The sequence below is a fragment of the Nipponia nippon genome, unplaced genomic scaffold (assembly GCF_047370975.1).
Source record: "Nipponia nippon isolate SJK-2023a ecotype South Korea unplaced genomic scaffold, ASM4737097v1 scaffold_1, whole genome shotgun sequence".
NCBI lineage: Eukaryota > Metazoa > Chordata > Aves > Pelecaniformes > Threskiornithidae > Nipponia > Nipponia nippon.
Genome location: NW_028262290.1, coordinates 127,908,456 through 127,924,717, shown reverse-complemented (window position 1 = coordinate 127,924,717; position 16,262 = coordinate 127,908,456). Strand labels below are relative to the sequence as shown.

The 16,262-nt window shown below is 36.3% G+C and overlaps 1 protein-coding gene across 10 annotated transcripts in view; it reads right to left on the bottom strand.

Moving 5' to 3' along the window:
- Window positions 1-16,262, bottom strand: part of TBC1D5 (TBC1 domain family member 5) — a 318,020-nt gene that overhangs the window by 57,207 nt on the left and 244,551 nt on the right. For all 10 annotated transcript variants that reach the window (XM_087771855.1, XM_087771860.1, XM_087771874.1 and 7 more), the window contains one exon: window positions 3,140-3,225. In XM_087771855.1, the coding sequence (XP_087627981.1) occupies window positions 3,140-3,225 (86 nt within the window). The remainder of the gene's footprint in view (window positions 1-3,139; window positions 3,226-16,262) is intronic.

The window sequence follows — 16,262 nt, the reverse complement described above, 5'->3', positions numbered from 1 at the left end:
CAAGCTGTATGGGGCCCTTCTGCCATATACTGGTGATGAAGAAAGACAGCACGTAGCATTTTTCAGGAGGAACAGCAGCACAGAGACTGGGACAACGTGCTGCTTCCCAATTTATGGAAGCTGGAAAGGAATGATTGCTGAATGACAATTACAGGATGTTTCTGTGTCTTCCCATTTTATTGATTGCTGGTGGAAGAAGAAATGCCAAATGCTGGCTTAGCAGCTATCAATCAGTTATCAACAGTTTGCAATGATTCTAATTACGTAACTGATTTTGGGGGTCATACCAGTAATAACTTGGTTGAGATTCAGAATCCAAACTTCAGTATATTTGGCGTGTTTTTTTCCCTCAGTCTACTGAAACTAATCACCAAGACTGGGGTGGTATATATCACTCACTCCCCTGAACATCACCTTAGAAAGAAGATAACGGCTTTGGACATTGAGTCCTAGGTTTGTACCGGCTAGGTGTAGAGCCTTGACAATCAGTAAAAAATCCCTTGACTTTGCACAAAAAATGATATTTATTGGAAGTAAATCTTTTTCTCTGACAGGCTACCCAAGCAACAAAGCCACTGGATGCTTTGAGCTAACTGCATCATTGGAATCACGATGGTCCACAAATGCAGGAGACAAAGCTTGTACAGAGGCTTGTGTATTTGTGTCCACCAGCTTGTTTCTTTCTTGCTTCTTTCTTTCAGCTGTATTTGGCTTAATAAAAAGTATCAGTTTTCCTTCTACACGGTTTAATTTGCTCCTTTGACATACATGTAAACCAGGAGAAGTTAGTTTATTTGCATTTTTCAGATGGTTGGAAAGAGACTTTTTGACAAACTTCACTTTACGGGAACAGTAAACACCAAAAATCTTCTCTAAGCCGTTATGTCCAAAGTATGATTTTAAAAAATGCTTTCAACAATAACGTGCAATAATGTTTTATAATTATTTGAGAACTAGAAAGGATAGTTATCACAGCTCCTAATACCTATGTGTGATTTGGCTCTGCTATGAACTGACACTGCTAATGATCAGCTAAGAACACATACAGTACACATACATATACATGAAAAATAAATAATGATGCCATCTAAATTTCTTGTCAAGAAGTGGTCTTAAAAGTATTCCAAAGTAAAATTTATTGTACAATTTCTCTGAATCACAGCTTCAGAAAATGAACAATAGCGAGGTGCTAGATCTCTGGAGGAGGTACGTTAAAACTGAGCTGAAGGTCAGGAAAGTAAGAACAATGTATCTATTTCTTACCATTTAAATATCTGATAAATTAATGCAAAGGATGATTACAGCCATTAAACACGGATCGATGTCTACATTTTAGCCATTGAAATGTGCCAGACATGCACAACAATTACAAGAAAAATGCTGATTGATTATGTTGTAGAGTTATCAGCAGATGCAGTTAAAAGTAAGGCATCAGTTTAAAAATACGAGTACCAAGGAGACGTGAATTCCATCTACGAAGCAAACAATTTTGTTTCATCACAATAAGCATCATTGACCTTGACTGTGAATGGTATATTTTTAAACTAGCAGTAGGAAGATGATTCAATCTCTGCAGTTTTCTGCTGGGATGAAAATGTTTTGTTTTAAGCAAGCCTTATTCAAAGGCATTTCTCACTTCAGTAAGTAGCCATTATGAGAGATGAGAGACAAATATATGAATATGACAGATTAAAAAGTTTTATATGTGATAAACTAAGCAATTTATATTAGAGATTTGCCAAGATATTTTAAATATATCATTGAGCCCGTGGAATTAAAGATGAAAAGACGTGGTAGCTGATCTAATCCATCTCTCTGCTCACTGCAGAAACATTTCCTAATGTTACATCTTCCAGTTCTCTCTTTAGTCCAATCTTAAACAGATTTACCACATTTGACCTACTCTAAATGTTCCTGTGTTGAGATAAATTTATCCCAGTTATTCCTCTATCTATCTGAACTATTCTAAACAATTTCTCCTCTGCTTTGGTGTGTATCCTGTATATATGCGTGCAATGAATTTATATTCCTACATAGATTTAATGGACATTTGTTTCCCTAGAATTTAGGTTTCCAACAGGTGTCATTCTTGTTTGGGTTTTATAATTTATTTATTTTTTCACAATCCTTGACGTGTTTCTTTTGGAATTTTCAAATGACTTATTTTTCAAGTTTATGCAACTCTTGAGACCATTTTTTAAAAGAATAAATAAGTAAAACCATTATGAAAATGCAATAAAATGCAGTAATTTTTGACACCCTTCCCCAACTTTAAAGCCTGGTTTAAAGAAAAAACGATGCTTTTGCAGTCACTCTACTCAGCTTTAATTTCTGCTCTTTTCTCCATTTTTAAGAGCTTTTCAATCCACTCTATTTTAATTTTAGCTAGTTTTTAAGGTAACTGATTTAAACAGAATTTGACAGAGGTGCAAAGGTCTAAAAGCCAGCAAGTCCCCATGGATCAGCAGGCACAATATATGGCTGGGGCCACATGCAATCCTAGAAACTGCCTGTGGCAGTATAAATTGAAGCAAGGCATTGCGTCTTGTGCTGGCTTGCCACGCAGCCATCGGCAGCCACCACCCACCACCCACCACCCACCAGCAACTGGCAGCCACGTTGAGGCGTGGCCGCCTCTACACTTGTGACCACCAGATAAAATGCCCTTGACAAGGAATTTAAGCAGTATTGATACAAATAGTTTCTAAAACAAGGGAGGAATACTGCAAAAAGGTTTAGTAAAAAATACTGCAAACTGCATGTACATTAATTCAATTTAACTTACACAGCTTCTGGTACACGGATACTCCAGATTGCAATTAGGTGCATTATCAGAAGTAGTTCAGCTACAGAACTCACATTGACCACGTTTTACCCCCTGCTTTTAGTATACATGTCATTGCGACGAATGTCCTTAGCCTTAAAAAAAAGCCAGTCAGCTGACTGCAACACTAGCTGTAAAGCTTTCATTTTTCATGTAATAATAGGCAAGGTACAGATTCAAAATAAATGTCATGAAATAAACACATGTGCTTCTAATACTGCTTCTGTAATTCCTGACTGGGATAAAAGTGACTTATGAAGCATTTTGTTTATGTAAGGTCTTAGTTAAGTGAACACATATTCAGAAATAGCTTACCGGGTTTTGTTCATCAAGTCTGCTCCACGTGCTTTGTAATAATCTAAATTTTGTTGGAATTGGTGAGTCACTGGTCTTGGATTTCTCTAAAAACAAACAAATAAACAAACAAACAAACCCATATATTTTTTAAAGAGAATACCTTATTGGAATTTTCTAAGAGATTTAAAGCAGAAACAAGAAGTATACTCATTAATGAAGATTAGAAATTTAGAAATTTAAAGAATAATTTATTTTCCCAAGATCTTGGTTTCTCAAGGCAGTAATGCCAGTTACATAAAAGCGAAGTCTTAAAATACTTAAAAGATTACTAAGTGTTACCAGTAAGTCCACTCCACACTCACAGAAATTAGTGTTCTTCACACAGTGATGAGGATGTTGGCTGTAGTGGTAACATTTCTAATTAAATCAGTAATTCTTGGACAAGTTCAGATACCAATCTGATTTCTTCCTTTAGCTCAGGTATACAATTTTACCACCTCCAAGCTGAAGTGATATATTTCTAAAGAAAATGGTAATAGTAAGGAGAAACTATAGCTAACATTTTGAACTGAATGCATCCCTAGCAGTGTCTCGGTTAAGGAAAGAATTAAATTTAGCGAGACAACCTGAACACTGCCACTAGATGGCACACAGAGCCTTTTTTCTCTCCGAATTTCACCCTGCTCAAAACGGAGGCCACTAATAAAGAACTCTTCTCCTGTAATAAAATGTGTATCATCAATATTGAAACCAGAAGCCACTTGTTAGTCTCCACCTCTGCCACAATGAAACTATTTCACTGCAGCACGCTGCCTACGGTAGTTCTGAAATCGTCCTTTTTGGATCTAATAATCCACTGAACATTGAGTAAGTGTAGACCACAATATACGTGTAAAGTGTCTTGATCGAACGAATGCATCCTGAAGGACGTTATTTAGAGGGGGAAGTAACTATTTTTAAATAAAAAAATATGCGTACAGACAAAACCAAAATAACAGAGCAGTACAGAGAGGCCCTTTTTATATATACATATACATATACATATACATATACATATATATATATAAATTAGAAGATAAATGACTTCAAGTAAATAATTTCTAGTGTAAGAGGAAACAAAATGGTAGATTTCTGCATAATGATCAGAATATTTTTATACAATATTTATATCGTATAAAACAGATCTAAATACTTCCCACATATTTGCTTTAAAGGTTTATTCATTCACAGGCTGTTGCTTTATATTCTGATCTGCCTTCTCAAGTCCTGCTAGTAGTAAATATAGTTTTAATGAACTACACAATGACCCTTCCAAAATAGTCATTCACAGGTGAGAGTACATTATATTTCTGATGGAGTCAGTTTTCAGCTGTTTCAGTTTCACGTGTTGTATTTCTGCCCTCCAGATTTCATTATAGACTGGAGTATCCATAACCTTATCCTCTCATTTTCCACATAACTGCAGATAACCCTCCTTCCTTGGAAACCTTATTTTTGGAGGAGGATATAGGAGTTGCATTTTAAAGACCGAAACATTGCATGTGCACAAAAGGAGCGGAGAAGATTTAAAGAGGTGGTAGATATCAAAGGCCAGGATGATTTCTGGGGTCAAATTTAAGGCTGGGAATTTCCAGATCGTTTCCTGCAGTCAGACTTAATCTTGTATGAAATGTCTCATTTTCTTTCTTTGGAAACACATTAAACATTTTAAAAATATATCCTGTTTGCAATGTTCAAAAAATGAAACAACTAAAAGCTATTAGGCAAGCATTAAAAAAATCCTCATCTATCCTACCACCCACATTGTAATGGCCACTCCACGTTTCTCTTCTGCTGTTATAAAAACAATATTTGCATAACTCTACCCATTCATATGGCTTGTAAGTCAGTCCTCATCAACTGACAGCAATAACAATGAATCAGCTTTAGTTACTATTGCTCTAGTTTGGTAATTCAATGCATTTCTATGATAATCAAATCCAAACTGACGTGATGAGGATAACTGATGGTTCTGCGACTACTATGAGAGTAATCAAACAGTGTAACTTTTCTCCCATGAATTAAATAAATAACGTTTTTCTTTATGTGTCTTGATGACCATTTCAACAAGGTGGAAGAGTAAGAGATGGTTAAAATAATGGGCACTTCTAAGTCATAAGACAGCCCTTTGAAATACTGACGTTACCAGATGCTAGCCAGTTTTGCAATTTGTTTCCAGTAACTCAGTATATATTTTAAACTTCGCAAAAACATTGGAATTTCTTTTCCACCACTCAATAAATTAAAAAAAAAAATACACATTGCTTCTGAATAAAAAAAAAAGAGGAAAAGATCATGTGGAACAGTATCTCAAAACATATTTATGCAGAAATGACAAGCAATTCAAGACACGAAAGGCTGATCTACTATCTAAGCACTTAAAGCCATTAATAGGAATAATGATCTAACTTGAACATATGAATGAGGCTCAAGCATTACTTTCACAGGGGCCTATTTAAATTCCTATGAGGTTTAAAGGTATCAAAGGAAGAAGCAGTTTAAAGTACTATTACATGCAATGAAAAAAAGCCCTCAGAAAAAATGCTGTTGAAAAAACGTTAGAAATGCAAGACAGTAAATACCAAGGGTACTGCTGCAACTCCTTTTGTAATGCTATAGAGATATCCTTTTTGAAAATTTCATTATTTAAAAAAAAAACCAACTGATACATATGTTAGCAGACAAGTATCCGTGAAGTATCACCACAGAAATTTTAAATCCTTTTGAAAACTGAAATTCAGACAGCAAAAAATATGGTTTTATGAAGATTACGATCTATGTCATTGTGACTGTCCTTTAAATTTTATATTCTTTTTAACCATTTCAGTAAGTTAAATATAAGAAGCAGACAGGAAAATCTACACAATTACAATGTCACTTCCTTATGAATTTTAAACTAATTCCCCTCTCTAAGCATACAATTTGAGCTGTCCCCAATATTATATTCCATGTATTAGCACTGAAGACTAAACAAATTTATTTATAGAAAAACACAGCCCTGTTGTTTAAAATATTCACAGTAGCCACATTTTTTTCCTACACAGTGCAATTTAGAATGATCTTATTTGTATTTTTAATTACTCAAGCAAGTAAAGTTTTTCCTTTTCTTTTTCAATTTATGTAAGTATTTTGACTAGTACCTCAGATAAAATCTTTTTTCTTAAAAGGATAATGTTAAAATGACAGTGAAATCAACCCTTCAAATTAGTAGTTTGTTGAATCCCCCTAAGAAATTGTTTAAGGGCAATATGTGGATTAATACATTTATGTTTTTCCCTTTTTAAGGATAGAGAGCACAGAAATCAGAGAAAAGCTGCCTGTGTCAATACTAGAAATCCCTCTTGCCCACACCCATTTTGTAGGAACAGTCTGCTGGTTTTATAATTCTTCTAATCTTAATTTCTAGCTAGACTGAGCTTAATTTTAACTGGTAGAAAATGCGCAATTTATACTTTTAAAAGGACAATGTACAAAATTCAGATATAGAAGCGCACATAGAAATCGATGTGATTTTGGACTTTGTCTCTTCAAAATGTATTAGCCACAGCCCAAAGGGAAGAGGTGCCTTAAAATGTTTCAGGTATCTCTGAGGTGCTCCTGCCTCTGAGCCCTTCCTTGCCTAAAAGATGCCCCCCCTCATCTGCCTGCTGAAGCCCTAACCCACGTCCTCCTGCTTCTGTTCCCAGCCACCACCAGACTGACTCACTCCAAATCCCACAGCTAGCAGGAGGTTCTTGGGGACTTTCTATTTGGCTTTATTCTCCTCCAGGGACATGAGGCCAAGTTAAGTTTTACCCACACCTGCTCTTTTCCCAGGCGGGGGGCCGAGGCCATGGTCAGAATCACACTGAACGCAACAGAGATTCCCTAGACTTGCATAAACTGCTGAAAAGCAATTCCCACCAGCTAAGAAGCGTGCTCCGTATGCTCAGATTCCCTAGTATAACCCTTTTCCTCCCTGGCCTCCAGAGACGTATCGCGTCACATTACCCACGGAGTCGACATGATATGGCAAAGCACGCTTGTGCGTGACAGAAGCCACAGGCAGACTGTTTACAACATACCAGGAAAACCAGGTTACTGCTGCAACGTAACATTTCACCATCTGAATACACACTATTTGTAAAAGTTTACATGCAGGTGCAAGTGGAGGAATCTCTACAACAGTCTTTTTTCTTCTTTGTCGCGGTATTTCCTTTCCCCCCTCTTCAGTATTATTAACAGAAAAAAAAATCAAATACAATCTTGTGCAAAATCAGAAGGTTCAGAATGAGAGACAACAATGAAAAAAGATTTTCAATATGTCTGATGAAAAATGAGTCTTATTTTAGTGAACATGCCATTGCCTCAATGCCAAAGGAAAAGCACTCGTCATTAGAGAAATGAATCGCTCAGCTGTTTATACGCAAAAAGCTCTGGGGGAATTTCTCAAGGCCCAAACCACAAAGCATTGCAGGGTTACACAAACATATGTTGCAGGTGTTTTAGGGTAGACAGGTGGGAAAACCTCAGCTACTGAAAAATATTCCACTTAATAGATTGTATCTGAAACTAGATAACCTAAATGCAACAGAGAAAAAACAAACAAAACAGCAGCAGTGAATTATATGTACAGGCAGCAATAGGCTCACCAAAATAATCATCTCACTAGTGCCAAATGGGATTTTTTTAAACTAGTTTTTTTCAATATATTAAACAAATGCTGCCAACATATAACTTTTTTTTCTAAACTAATAATATTTTAAGTCTAAACCAAAGAAGAGACTGAGCTAAACATATATAAAAAAAGAGAAAGATAATGATGCAGTGTTGTTCTTTTTATTTGAATATTTTTAAGGACTCAGTTTGCTCTTTTTTACCCTCTTTAGCTGACAGGGTAATATTGAATTTTTTCATCATTCTCATACAGCCTAAAACATTTTTGTATTAAATGCTATTTTTTTTCATTTGTTTGTGATGAAAGTTGGAGGAGCATATGACCCCTCTGTTCAGTAACGACTGGGAGGTCAGCAAAGGTTTACCTTTTCCTTCTAGCTCACCTATGCTTCTTTCTTCAATAAAGATGATACAAACGTGGCAAAAATTTGGACTGGGAACAGAGCTGAAATATAACAGCCGAGATGACGACAAGGAATACAGTTTATTCAGTTCAGCAGCATTTTTTCAATTAGGCACTAATAATAAATATGAAGTGTATACTAATGATTACCTAATAGGCGAGCTGCACAGAGAATTTAAACTTTCTTCTTTTTATTCTTTTGCAAGGTACCCAAGCAGCTGTCTCCACTCTATGACTAGACTTACACAGTATAAGCAGTGGCTTAACATTACATAAACGTGCCAAAATACTTTGTATACTAAACAACCAACCCACTGCAAACTCTAGAGCACCCAAAGCTAACGCTATTCCCCAAACAAAACTTTCCTTTCACCTTCTCATTTTCCTCCTCCTTAGTTACACCTTCTGCAGAACAAACAACCTGCTGAAGCACAAAAGGTATCCCATCCGCCTATGAACCACTGAGTTAAATGCTTACTAAAAAGAAGAAAAAAAACAGTGAGACATTAGAGGACATAATGTGCTATTGCCAATTTTGAAGTGGTTCAAGGCCAACAGCAAAATATCCAAAACACAGGTTGACAGTCTGCATCTATTAACCCTATGTATGAAAGTAGGACAACATGAACAGTATCCTGCACGGAACTAATAAAGAAGTTCCTTTAATTACAGGAGTCAGGAGATCTGTGCGCTAATACTGGCGTTGGCAAAGGAACACCATAATCCTCAAACTGGGAATAATGCTTCCTGTTTACATTTTTCAGAAAGATGCTGGGGGTCTCAATCGCAGAACTCGTTATTTACAATGCAATAACCGCATGAAGAATTATCATGTTTAATCATTTCTAAAGAAAATTAGGGAGTGCTTTTTTTTTTTTTCCCCGAAACAACAAAAATTCCCAGAAAGAACTGGAAAGGAAAGAAAATTCAGTTAATTGGGTCAAGGCAGGAAGAAACCCCTGAACTCCGATCAAGCTGAAATAAATTATTTCCAGTTTTGTTACGTGACAACTCTCCATTCCCCTGGCAACTAGAAATTTCAGATACCAGGAAGATATTTTAAATACTGTGTGTTATGGTCTGTTTTTAACTTCATACACACATGCTTTCTCTCACATGGGCATTCTATGACAAGAGACGAAGAACTGAAAAAATGACAAGTGAGATTTAAAAATGCTTCAGTGACTTGACTAAAAGAAATTTCTAGTTGTATATTTTCGCTTCTTGTCCTAACCAATTGGAAAGTCTTTTTTTTTTTTTTTCATTTATAGTTTTACAGTGTATTGCGCTTTAACAGGTAGATCAAATCCTACCAAATCAGCTTTTATCGATATTCCAGACAAAAAGACCCTGACCTGCCAACGTTCAAGTTCATAACCTGCATAAAATCCCCATCTTGCATCAACAGAATCGCTTAAGTACCTTTTAAATCTGCCTCTTAATTTAGTCGCCTATTTTTCAGCTGAACCCTTGTTTTTAAGAAGTAAATTACCTAAATAGTGAGGTATAAATCTGACAGTGTTCAGCCCTACCTCGTGACAGATTTATGTTCTGGCATCTTGCAGCCCCGCACAGTTAGGAACACGAGTTTTACAACATCGTGGAGGAAAGATCCAGGCTTTTGAAGGGAACATACAGCAAGCCTTGCTTTAAACCCTGGAATGCTCAAAATTACGAGATTTAAAATATGACATCTTTATGTACAGAAAAGCTACCACATTATGGTTTTATTGGCACTCGTTTTGGACAACCTGCATAATTCACTGATGGCTTTGTGAGTAATGCAGTTATCTGAAGCTTACACTGATAAAACCCTTATAACCACACTTAGAGCATTTTATCTTCTCCAGATACATGCCTGTACACAAATCTCACATATCAGAGAGAAAAGAGAACATTTTAAGGTGCTATTTGGTTATTTCTGTTACGTGGAAAAGAAACAGATTAATTTATGTTCCGCATGTAATGTACTACGTAAAACACTTGAAAAAGGTCACTAGAAGATTGAAAAAGGATCTCTCTCAGAGCCCCATGCACACACCACAGCAAAAGCAATACAAGGTCCAAGTCTTTTCCTCTAAAACACAGAGAGAAGCTAAGGTCCTGGTGCTGCGGGACAAGCAATGCCTTTCATTTTGGGATTCTAATAATGAGGATACTGCAGAGCCATTTCGAACACTACTGCTCCTTAAAAAGATAAAGGACAAAGAGTCCTACCTCACATCTCCAAACCTAATTTTCCATTAAAAGTTATAGCAAAGGATAAAATGTATCGTTCCCACTTCTATCTTGAAAGTATATTGCTCTTTCAGAGAAGCATTCCCCAATACAAATGTACTCAAATAGCTTTGTATACAACAATTAATACATTAATATTTACTACAAAATATGTCAATACACCAGCAGTATATCTACATTTATATCAGAAGAGACTGAACTTAAATTCCATCATAATAGATTGGATACGATTCAGTAGCTAATCTTTCATACATTATTGAAAAGTTATGAATCTATTTTTATGTAACTCAGTTTGTGTTTTGCAAATTTTAGTCAAATAAATAAATTATGATACGGAGAACTTTTGATTAGGTAGAATCCAAGTGCTTTAAGTGTTTTAAGTGCTTCCTTTTGATAAACTACCTTGCAAACTAGAAGTGATTAATTGAATTGTCAGGTTGCACACAAGAAGAACCATAATCACCTCACTCTAACACTGTTAGATACATTTTATTAGTGTAATTTTATAAATAACATCATTACTCCTTAGGAGAGGGTCAGTAGCTTTAGATGACTTTTTAAACAGAAGTCAACCAATCATTTGAAAGAAACAGCCCCAAGAAATTCACAAGCAATAAGTTTTATTGGTAGCTAAAGTAATTAAGAGCTTAAAGTGCTTCAGCTTCTTGCTTTAGCATCAAGTACAATCAGAATTGCTTTTACTTTGCTACTAAGGACATCAACTTGCTCAAAGAGAAAGCACAGTTTAAAGTTTTGGCTTCCAATAACAGCTTTCTCTTCCATCTTGCCTCTCTAGAGTACTCGCCCTTAACATGACAGAGCTTATGAATTTCCAATCAATATTAACGGGAATGCTGATCAGCACAGGAGAATAATTCTTTCCCTATTTCTAAATTTTCCCCGATCGCCCCTCTGGCCTGAACATGATATTGCTGCATCTCATGCCTTCTCTTCCTGATAAATATGGAAGACACCTCGATAAAAGGCATAATTATGAAACCTGAAGATTCAAAAATGCAAACACATTTTTTTTCCTTGAGTTTGCAATTCTTAGTCCAGTTGACTGATCAGCAAGTAGTTGCCTTGACTATTTATTGAATAATGCTTATGTTACTTGCTGTTCTATACAATACTATTATATACTTGGTTTAATATTAGCCAAAAGTAGAAACAATGGTTCCTAACTTGCCTTTAGCTGTCTCCTCTGAAAGACTCTGCAATTCTCCACCTGCCCAGAAATCACCAACCACGCCACCAACTCCTCACTGCCCTCAAGGCCAGCAGCTCTCCTGCTGGGTCACGCAAGACCAGCAATGAGAACAATGAAGTCAACTTGCCCTCCCTTGCTGGGCTCTGCGCTCACTGCCAGCAGTGGACTGCAGCACCATCTTGCTTGGCCCTACACAGAACTGGGACAAGTCCTTCGTTTCTGCACCATTCTACCTGTGGCACAGCTTTGTCTTAACTATGAGAGCTTTGCTTTATTCTGTATTATTTCCCACCATTTTCCTATTCATTTAAATCTAATGGCTGCTTAGCTTGCATTGATACAATACTTGTGGGTTCTTAACCAAATAACTAGCCTGCGCATACAACACTAAAGACAGAGCAATACTGGAAACTGCATTGCAGTTGGCGATCTAAGAGGTCAGCTCTTTTGAGCGATGACTACTGTGTTACGTACAATACTGAGGCATCAGATGGACTTTGAAACATTTCTCATTCATAAAGTCTTGACTAGGTAACTAATCAACCACTTGCCAAGATTTTTTCCCAAAAATATTACTTGTGACGTAGAGGACACTTTGAAGAAGATGACTGTTTTATGGTGGGTTGATTAAATGGTTAACCTATCAGGGGGAATTGCAATGACCTTTGGGAGAGATGAGAAAGTTATCGTCCTATGAGTACTGACCAGATAGCTTTTTTTATATTTTAAAATGCATAGGTGCACTAGGAATGAAGGTTTTGAAACAAATGTAGAAAAACTAAGAGGATTTTTTATTTATGGTACACTTACTATTTTTATGTGGTACTATGGCAACATGGTTATTCAAAGTAATTTATCATTAAACACATAGCTGCCTGTCATACCTTATTCTATTAATGAAATACAATAACTGAATATTTAGAACAATAATTCTTAAAACAAAGCATGGCTTATCTCCTTTGTTTCTGATTTTAAGAACATGAACATAAACAAAGAACAAGTTAATATAATGGCATTTGCATGTATAATATATGCAATTCTTAGTTGTACAGGCCCACATTAAAAAGCTTAGCATGCAGGTACAGACAAACCATCACTTTATTCAAAGTGAGGTGTTTAGATTACATTTAACCGTATTGTATTTGCAAATGGGGAAGTTAGACCATCAAAATGCTCGGGTTCACTAGAAGGAATTGAATGTGCTTATAAAACCAGAGGTCAATTTGAAGATCCTGACACATTTTTGTTCATAAAAGTCTATCTGTATTGCATTAAACATCCAAGATCTTAATCTTTCAGAAATTAAGGCAAATAGAAGTTCTCTGTGAATCATTGAAAGTAAATGCATTTATTTTTTGTTTCTCCTAATTCCTTTCCTCCCAGACGAAGAGACAGGTACTTAGCTCGTCTGGAAAACCTTGTTTCCTTTATCAGTCACATCCCCTGCCAAGGCAACTCTCCTTTAAATTGTAGGTGACCTTACTCGTACCGCCAGCTCATACTGCATTGGGATATCCATTATCCCAGATTTCTGATACTTACTTTTCATACACCCCAAATCCCTAATATATAATTGTGAATCTCCTGAAAAATCAGTCACATTTTTCACGATCGGAAAAAAAAAAAAAGAAAAAAGCAAAAAGCAAATGTTTGTTCAGGCCCCCCTCTCCCCCCCCGCCTTGTTGGTACCCCTCTAACAAAATGGACTCCGCACCTCACTCAATGTGTGTCCGTACAAATTAACGAGCTGCTAATGCCCAAACGCTGCCAGATCCCAACTTCTGATTGGCTGCAATCTGGTCATTAAAGAGAGGTAATTAATGCCAGATTGCACACACAATGCTAACAAACAAACAAAACAACCCCAAACCTGCTTTTCTCCTGCCACAAACAGCAAAACAAACAATACTGACATAACGGCAGCTTTCAAAGGACAGTTGCAGCTCTGCAGCGGCACCTCAGTTAATGAGTGTATAGAAAAGAATTTATCTGAAGAAGAAGAAAGTGAAACTCAACAGCCTTTCAGGCACATGAAACTAGCTTGGAGAAACTCTGAGACGGTGGCAGCTACTTAAGAAGAAAATTCAGCTGAAAATAAATGTACAAAGAGTTCAGTTCAAAATTTCAGTAATGTGTTTTCCCCTTGTCACTTATTGCTCAGATTGTGAAAAGTGTTAAAAGCTGGAATGGAGATTTCTCTAATTGTTATATGAGTGATCATGACCATATATTATTGCTTAAGTTTTCTGGCAGTACCTGTAATTTCAGTCATGACAAACCAATATGACTTCTTTGAAATGTCATGTATGCTTCATCATGGATTTAGTTAGAATTTAATATTATTATACGGCCACTTTCAATGTCAGCAAATAGCTCAAAATACAATGTTGAGAAAATAGCAGCAGCAGTAACTAGAATATTATTAGCATAACTTACAAATTAATTCCCATCAACCACGCACAATCACTTTTTTTTTGAATCGATGGCTTATGATGAAAGGTGTCTCCACTGAATTAAGCTCCTAACTAGCTTGCTCAACGAATAGGGTAACTCACCACATTAAAATATCTGAGAGCAAACTTGTTTTACAGGAATATTAAGAATAAATACAGTAAGCTCTCAGACAAAGGATGGTTGTCAGGTTCTTAGTACGCAATATAAAACCGTAATATTCTATGTAGCGCTTTAGTTTTCTAATAAGTCATTGTGATAAGGTTAACACTTCAACACAGAACAACATACAAATAAGAACACCCAAAGATGAAAATTACTTTGCTTATGTTGCTGTATTAGAATTTTATTTGCTAAAGGGTGAAAACAGATTTGCAAAATTCACAGTTAACTTAAAACAATAGTTTTAAACCTTTTATTCCTAGCCCTGGCTGCCTTCAGGAAGGAAAGAACATCTGGTTATTTAAGGAACACAATATGTTCGCATTTTCTATGACTTTTGTTTCTAATTGGGTTTTTTAATTTTTTTTTTTATTTGAACAACTCTAGTTAGAACTATGTTTTTTAATCACTTTATATTTTTCCACTGCCCTATCTCCATATCTCTACTTCTTAATTTTGCAGTCTTTGCTTTGAAAATTAACAGTGCTCAATGGTTTTGATAAGGAAAAAAATGAAGAAAATTGGCCACTCGTGGGACATTAAATACACAGAGACACACCTTCAGTAAATGCTTTTGGATATACACAAAAAATCTTCCCCTTATTTTCTCATTTCACATATACATACTTTTAATAGCCCATTCTTCCATAAGCAGCTCTACTTTTATATTCAGAAGGACTATAAGAGCATAGAAGTTACTTTCATATAAATAATTGAGGTAATTATCTGTTCAAAGATTAGAAATGTGAAACAAATACTCTGCTAAGCAGGTTACCTTTATCACTCTATGCAAAGACAACAACACTGATTTGAGCTTTTCATTCTACGTTTTCCCAAGAACTGGAGCTAGCCAAATGCAGAAAAGGCTGAAATTCAATTATTCTGCATTGATCCATACTCATGCCAGTAAAATTATTATCTCTCAGGCCCCCCTTCAGAGACAGGTGCATTAACTTGTTTTCAGCTATTATGGAGATGTGTATTTCTCTTCTGTGGCACTGGAATATATAAAGGATGTGGTATCTAAAGCGTCCTCTCATCCCAACTGCGAACTGGGGTTCACGAAGTGAAAAGGAGAGCTGCTGCACGCATTAGATTAATGGCAAGCACTAATTACTTTTCATATTATTGTTATTACTGGATAATGCTAAGGCTTCTGCTAAGGTTTGATTCCACAAAAGGTCAGGAAGTTGTATTTGTCCATAGGTAAGAAAAAAATGCCACCCATCTTTTAAGTATAGCTTTCTTTTGACATTTAGGTTACTCTCCTGGCAATGACTGCAGTGAAAAGAAGCAAACAAAACGCAACAGGTACATCAAGCCAAAGTTTAGCTCTCCTAATAGTCTACAAGACAAATAAGTAAGGAGGAGATACCTGTTATGTCAGACCAAGGAAACAGAAGAAATAATGAATGTTATTAGACGTGCAAACCCAGATCATCTGCAGAATCGGAAGTTATGGATGGAAAGGTCGTATCAGGTCCATCTTAACTACTTCACCATTTATGACAGGATTGTTCCTCAAGAACCTTTCAGTTTTATGTACATACCACCAACCTTTCTTAGTCCAAATACCCCACAACTTCCCCTCAGTGAGATTATTTGGCATTTACCTAGCTGCAAAAATAACTCCAAAGACAATATGTATTAACAAACCTGCAAGAGGCAGATTCCTGTTTGTCCCTGTCCATGACTTCTAAACTGCATTTCTCGTCCAGCTGAGATTTAAAGCTCCAAGGGGCAGAGAGCAAGCTTCTCTTGGATATTTGGAACAACACTAAACATTCTTGCTACGTTCAACAAATAATGAAATAAGCCACTGGACCACGTCACAGTCTCCCACAGATGAGTTTCCACTTCACATATTAAAACCCAAGCGAAATCTTGGAAGAAATGCCACACAGAACAACTCAGCCCTGGCTCAGGAGATCTAAATTGCACTGAACCAAATGTAATTTCCCATTAGAAACTAGAAGCTGGTG